General features: G+C 31.6%; 2 protein-coding genes across 2 annotated transcripts; one reads left to right on the forward strand and one right to left on the reverse strand.

Annotated features, from left to right (window-relative positions):
• Positions 1–577: 577 nt before the first annotated feature.
• LOC141612799 (serine/threonine-protein phosphatase 5-like) lies at positions 578–1,701 on the reverse strand. Its single transcript, XM_074431551.1, has one exon. It carries the CDS (start codon positions 1,652–1,654, stop codon positions 578–580), a length of 1,077 nt encoding a protein of 358 aa, XP_074287652.1. The 5' UTR covers positions 1,655–1,701.
• A 1,674-nt stretch (positions 1,702–3,375) lies between these two features.
• Positions 3,376–4,061, forward strand: LOC141612800 (PLAT domain-containing protein 3-like). Its single transcript, XM_074431552.1, has 2 exons — positions 3,376–3,405; positions 3,552–4,061. The coding sequence occupies exons 1-2, from the start codon at positions 3,376–3,378 to the stop codon at positions 4,059–4,061; spliced, it is 540 nt and encodes a 179-aa protein (XP_074287653.1).
• Positions 4,062–7,888: the final 3,827 nt, after the last annotated feature.

Genomic DNA, 7,888 nt, shown 5'->3' on the forward strand with positions numbered 1-7,888 from the left:
TGGATGCATGGTTATTCCGTTCTCAAAGCAACAACATGCAACAACAAATCATACACGAATTGACGAATAATTCTTGTGTATGACGGGCTTACACAAGTTTATTAGCTAGGTAAGAAAAGGTTTTCTTAATACGGTATACTATTTTTGTCCAATGTCCACTAATACGGTTATTTTTAAATCTGTTTTACATTATCCTTGTATAAAAACGCCACACGTACAAGATCATCTCAGTTCATAATAACAAAATTACAACTATATATATTATCTCAATTCCTCAAACGCATTATCAAATAAAAAGTAATTTCATTACATTCTCATAAAAAAATACAAGTATAAACTTAATTTTACTATAATTAATAAGAATGTTTTATAAATCTTTTCCTATTAGGCTTATTAATGCGTGCCCTTAGGACATACGTTATAACACCGTAAAACGATATTGCAAGTATAAGAAGACCAAGATACCGAAAAACAATACCAAAAGTCGAGACTTGGTTACGCTAATTGCAACGATTTGAAGTTCACAATCGACATATGTAATCGACAAATCATAACACCACCGAGTGACACCATATCATTAAAAATCGAAATCAAAAAGTTCAGTACACGTGAAGTTATCATAAAGCATTGGCAAAGTCTCAGGATGTGGCACGGCCGAGAACTTGGTAACATTAAATCTCAATTTCGGGGCTTCGAATCGAATAAAAGCCCCGTCATTACCAAATTGATCACAATAATTCGGAGCCGAAAAAACCGTAACAACCGTACCATTATGCTCAAATTCATACCCTTCTTGTTTCACCTCATGTGACCTTACTAATAAAATCAACTCATTATCTTCCAAAAACTTTTTCGTCACGTCCGGGCCAAATTTTAGGCCCACACCCCGTGGGCTCGGACCTCTTCCTGGGCCCGAGCCCGGATCACTCCATAATAATTCACACATTAACCCTTCTTGGGGCGGTTCTCTAAACCGGTCAATTGCACGGATATCGGATAATTTTACGCCGTCCTCACTAAATAGACCGCCATGTGTCACAAATACCTTATTATTAATCACATGAGCTAAAGGTAAGCAACAAAAAACTTGAGCAAATAAATCAACAAAAGAATAATTCAATTTCGTCTTGATCTCGGATTCGAACCCGTAATACTCGTTCATGCTCTTGCTTTCATGATTTCCCCTAGCTAAATACATTGAATTCGGGTATAAACACTTGAACGCGAAAAGCGTAAATATAACTTCAATTGAAAACGATCCTCGATCAACAAAATCGCCATTAAATAGGTACGGGTTATCATCGGACGGATATCCATTAATCTCGAATATGTTAATTAAATCGTAAAATTGGCCGTGAATGTCACCACACACGGTAATATGTTTTCCGTCGGGTACACTTATATCGACTAGAGTAGGCAATTGAAATAATAAATCACGGGTTCGTACGAGGATTTGATATGCAAAATTTTCGTGTAGGCAAATTTCGTTCTTAAAGTCGTCTATCATCCTCTTTATAAATTCTAAGGTAATTGATTCGCCTTTAAATCTTGGCCCGGAATAATGTGGGTCGACCACATTGAGTTCGATTGGAATAGGCATCGTTGGCGGGGCGACAATAGCGTTACGTTGAACGTTTTTATCAAGGGTTACCATGAATATTTTTGGTGCGACCGGGACGGAGGGAGTATATTAGGGAAAGTGCGAATAATTATGTAGCTTTGATATTATGTAACAAGGAATATTTGATGTGTATATATACAAAAAAAAATTGTCCAACACTTTCCTAAACCGTATAGACGGTTAGAGTTGGATTAGGAAAATACCACTTCAATTAATTAAAAATAAGAAAAATAATTAAAATTTTATCAAATCTTATCTATATTAATACAAAAGACAATACTCAATCCTTAGCGCGCCACGTCATAAATGCATTTTTTTTTTTTTTTTTTTTTGGAAATTCATGTTATGGTGGGACGCGTGAGTGTGCAATGTATTTATTTCTTCAGATTCAAACATGCGATAAATTCCGTCTTACAACAAATTCTATGAAATAATATTATGAAAAAATTTTATGAATTAATATTATGAAATAGTTTTATACATTCCGTGTAAATAAAATTTATAACATATACACAGAATGAATTACAAATGCGAGTAAATGAAATTGAATTACGGAGTACATAATTTTTAAAACAAAATTACATAATAATAAAATTACATAATTTCAAGAAGGAATAACATTTATATACGCGATCGAACATAAAACGCAAATGAATTACATACATATGTTAAAGTTGATTATATTAGATTATATTTCTTTTATCCGGATGTAAAGTTTTTTATGTATGCAATTTTCATTTACAAGAGTAAATTACGTTATTTCCTTATAAACCAGTGTATGTGAACACGTGTTTGTAACAAATTTAAACATAAATTATGTAAATCGTAGATTTAGACCAACTAGATAAGTACAATAGAAATGCAAAAACAAATATACATTCAAAAACATTAATATTGGCCCAAATACATACCCGTGCAATTTTGCACGGGTTTAAAACTAGTTGTAATTGTTGTGATTACGGAGCTTGGTCTTTTGCTGGTAGGAAGTCAAATAGAGTAGCACACGAGCTTGCGCTATGCTCGTCAGTCAGAATTTGGCATGCATTATTTGGTACCCACATCGGTTTTCTTTCAAAACAAAAAAAACGAAAAAGAAAAAGAAAAACAATAGTTTTTTTTTTTTTTTTTTTGGTTTGGGTTTAGTGGTCAGGAACTTTAGGTTATTAAATTTATGGAGCGAATTACACCCACAGTGTTTAATTCGTACCAAGTTTTTCATTCGTTTTAGAAATACACGTCACCTTCGAAACCAACTTGTAAAATCCGACATTCTCTTTTGAGTTATCTTCTTTGTAATTAACACAATATGGGTCTGATTAAGAAAAGCGCTCCACACCAAATCCCAAGAACCATATCGATCAACCGACATACAGGATACTGCATACAACTATTTAGTGTACGTAGCTGGGGCAATCAATGATAAGTTTTTCTGTAATGCAAGTTTAAGGGTTACAAACATGTATTCACGAACTATTATGATTGAGCACTAACAAACATGTTCATTATTCTCAAATACGCGTTAGTTACGTTATAAAATTATTTAATTCAATTAATTATTGTATGTCTTTTTGCACTTATAAATAGAGATGATTTCTCAATTCAACTTATAATACATTTCTAGAAACAAATAACAAGAATTGAGTACGTAATAACATGGGAAATCATAATAATGCCCTAACTACTCTTATGTTATTTCTCGCCTTTGCATATATTACACACTTTGTAAGTATCTCCTACTCTTTAGAGACCTAGCAATGATCATGATCGATTTACGGGCAATGATGGTATTATCGCATCGTCAATGTTTATGGTTTTTATTTATGTTTAATGCATGGTTTGCTTGCTAAATGTTAAGGATATCAAATCTATCCTCATCAAGTTCTTTGCAAAATGTATTGTTATATTAATAAATGCTTGTAATTTTATGCAGAATGTGGTTGAGGGCCTTGAGGATGACACTTGCCAACATTATATTTTGGTGCAAACCGGCAATGTTACAAATGCGGGTACAGATGCACGTGTAACAGTCAAGTTATATGACGCGCAAGGTCAAATGATTGAATCCGCTAATTTACAAGAAAAAGGAACTGACAAGGGCAAGCTGAGACTCCATTATCGACCAATTGAGGGACGTTTAGGTGTTCAAGAAGTTTATTATAGTGATCCCTACAACTATTTTGAGAGAAATCAATTGGACTCTTTCACTATCGAATCTAATTGCCATACTTCTAAACTTTGTAAATTAGAGTTAAGCCATGATAATACAGGCACAAAACCCGGTTGGTATGTTGACTATTTAAGAGTTCAAACTAACTATCCTAACGATATACCAAGATTGGCTTTTGAAGATACTAAGTTTGAAATTAACCAATGGCTTGCTAAGGACGAGAAGCCAAACTCGCTTAGCGTTCAAAAGAATTTATGCGGATCTTCTAATTAATATTGAAAAATGAGATGATGTCGCTGTTGACAATTGTAATATGCTCTTATGTAGATCTATATAAGTAGTCAGTCAAATACTTGTGTTTTGTATTTGTTTTCATGTTTAATACTAGTTTTAATCCCGTGCAATTTGCACGGGATTGCAGTTTTTAGTGTTGTCATTTTTGAATAATGTTTAAAAGAATGATTAACCGTATTTAAGATTTTCGATTTGTAATATAATTTTATATGCAATTACTGAGTATGTATATAGGTATATGAGTTATGACCGACGTACTAAAAATATTATAATATTAAAAACACAGTTTATATTCAAAGTATATCAAAACATAATGAACCTATATAAATTTGAAATATCATAACATTGTTACAATATACAATCATAAGTAAATGGTAATACAAAAATCTCAAAATTTTCTTTATTATATATGCATTTTTCATTGTCACAACTTACTCATAAATTAGAGTTGTCAACCCATTTTCACTTATGATGCAACGTATTGTTAAACCACAAATTCTCATTATAGACGGATAGTGGTAGTGTCCCTCTCACAAATGAAAGTGGGTAGTGCAAGTGGGTGGAAAATGGATACCCCCACTTGCCCTCTCACTTTAATTTTGTGAAAGAACCACTATCCGTCTATAGCTATAGATGGATAGTGGCCGTCTATAATGAGTCGGACTGTTGTTAAACATGTGTAAACACCAATCTTGGAAAATAACAACATTATTATCATATACAACCAAATAACTGTTTTATTAGGCAAGATTATACATTTTAAGGTGAGTTTTGTAGTTTTAATTATTATAGTCGTTGCTTCAGGCCCAAACCCCATCATGACTGTCCCCAAAGCCCGTCATTACTCGTATTTTTGTGAATGTTAAGTAATCTATTATGGTATTTTTCTTTTGTAATTTCATGTAACCATTTTTTAATCGTGTCATTATTGTTTGGAGCGATTTTTTCAAATAATATTTATGTGAAGCTTTACTCATGAACTCTTGAATAGTTACTTTTTACAATAACTAAAATTTTCATCCAAGAATTTTTATGCTAGATTTTTTTTTTTTTTTTTTTGTGTTTTTGTCATTTTCTTATTTTTGTTGCTCTAAATCAATTTTTTAGATTAGTTATTATTTTTAATATTTTTGATATACTGATATGATTACCTTTCAACATATTGATGGTAAATGTATGTTAATGTTATTTATATACAAAATTAAAAATGGATATAACTTTATTTGATTTACTTGATATAGTTTAACTAACATTTTTGGTCATATTGTTCAAAAAATTCTTTAAAGTAACTAATTTTAAAATGTCATTTATTTGATTTACTTGATTTGTTAAAATTGAAAATGAAAATAATACTAATCAACGTACAAAATATTTACTAAGTTGTAAACACTGATGTAAAAGAGTCAACCAAAACAATTAATTCTCATGTGTTCTCAACATGGTCCACCACTACTGATTTTTTGGAAAAAAAAGAAAAAAAAAATCTATATATATATATATATCTATATATATATATAAAAGAGAGTTTTTTCGAGCGATCTGAGAGCGTCCACATCATCAAAAATCAATTTAGGAAAGTATAATTTTTGATGTAAAAAATAAAGTAGAGAATCTTTTAATTATTATAATATGTATATTTCCTAAATTATATTCAAGTGATATTTGTAATTTTTATATCAAACTTTTACATTTCATTTGGCAAAAAAATACCGTTCAAAAAATTATGAAAATAATATAATTAGCTTTGTGGTAAAAAATGCTATCATTAGAGTATAGATTTCATATTATTTGCACACATTAAAGATGGTGTACTTTTTAATATGTAAAATTGTGTACTTTTTAGTATGTTTTGTCCCACATTGGAAAATAAGTAGGTGTGGTGAAATATACTACATATAAATAGTAGAATTGTCCCACATCGAAAGATTAGTATAAGGTAGTGTGTTCGTAAGATTATAAATAGGAGACATATTTGGAACTTATGTATCAACCCAAAATTTTTTGAGTCTCATAAATATTGTTTTAAAGAGCTCTCTTAAGATTTTCTATTATTATCTCTACGATATGATATAAAAAATATAGTGGAGATTGATGATAACTACTCAGGAAAGAGTTAAGAACATGAACAAGAGAAGCAAAAATCACTTAATATTGGTGTCACATAGGCAATCTATAATGAACAACATTACAACATACACAAAGTTAAAGTACAATACAAAACAAAGAGTTTTACTAATGGTTATCTCCTAACACAGTACAAAACTAAAGATTTTACTAATGGTTGTCTCCTGAATGCACTAATAGAGCGCCCTAACACATTACAAAACTAAAGATTTTACTAATGGTTGTCTCCTGAATGCACTAATAGAGCGTTAATGTGTCGTTATATGTACGATATAGAGATCCCTATCTAATGGTCGTCGATCAAGACTAAGTGGGTTTACCTTCAAAGAAAAATAATACGTATACAATAATGGTGTTTTTTTTAAGAAGAGGCATTTACTTCTTGGTATGTTATATCTTTCACATTGAAAAATAATGTAGGCATGATGAACATACTACGTCTAAATAATTAAATTATGTATCTCACATCGAAAGATTAGTATATAAAAGATATGTACTTTTTAGTAGGGTGAAATTTAAATAGGAGGCATCCTTAAAACTTAGGTATTAACACAAAAAATTTATATATAAAAGATATGTACTTTTTAGTATGTTATATGTCCCACATTGAAAAATAATGTAGGTGTGGTGAATATATTATGTATAAATAATAGAATTGTCTCATATATATACATTTTCTATATTATATTAAAGTGATGTTTATAATTTTGATATAAAAACTTTATATTTCATTTGACAAAAAAGTATCGTATGAAAATTATATAATTAGATGGTGACAAAAAAAATGCTATCATTAGAGTGTAGATTCTATTGTATTTTCTCATTATTAAATCGAGTTGATGTCAAAGTAGGTGCGAAAAAAAATGGTCTACTTAGTATGTTATTTGTCCTACATTGAAAAGTAATGTAAGTGTGGTGAATATACTATGTATATATATTAGAATTGTCCCACATCGGAAGATTACCATAAGGCAGGGTGATCTTATGATTATAAATAGAAGTCATAACCCAAAATCTTTTGAGTCTGTTAAGTATTGTCTTGGAGGGCTCTTAAAAGTTTATATCATTATTTTCTACCTATAGATTTTATATGTCCCACATTGAAAAATAATGTAGGTGTGGTAAATATACTACGTTTAAATAATATTGTTCCGGGTGTAATTCCAGAGCAGATATTTGTTACCACTCGTGGCTCGTAGAATGATGTCTTTGCTTGAATTCTCCTTGCGGTCTCCTGAAACGATGAACAAACTGAGGGCTCGGCTTTGGCCGAGCGTACTCACTCCGACGCTCAAGTCAGTTAACTTAGAGGGATAAGTCGTTACTTGGCTAAATGCGTATTGTAGAGAGATAAGGGAGATATTACCAGATGAATAATGATTATTAGGTTAAATTGTGTATCCTTTCCTCAATGAAGGTTGAGGAGTATTTATAGACTTTCACCTTTTGTCACGTAGTGGCCAAGTGGCCAAGTGCCTAGCAGGTGAAAAGACCGTTCTACCCTTGGCCGATGGACCTATGGCAGGCCGGCCGAGGGGTCTTGGATATGAGTACGCGGATATGTGCCCCGGCTGGCGGTTTGCCAGGCCGAGACCCAGGTGACAGGCCGATGGGTTGCATCGGCCAGACTGTCTGAGTCGTTGACTTTGCTGTGGATATCTTTGACCTTGCTCAATATGTTG

Source organism: Silene latifolia, chromosome 11 (assembly GCF_048544455.1).
Source record: "Silene latifolia isolate original U9 population chromosome 11, ASM4854445v1, whole genome shotgun sequence".
NCBI lineage: Eukaryota > Viridiplantae > Streptophyta > Magnoliopsida > Caryophyllales > Caryophyllaceae > Silene > Silene latifolia.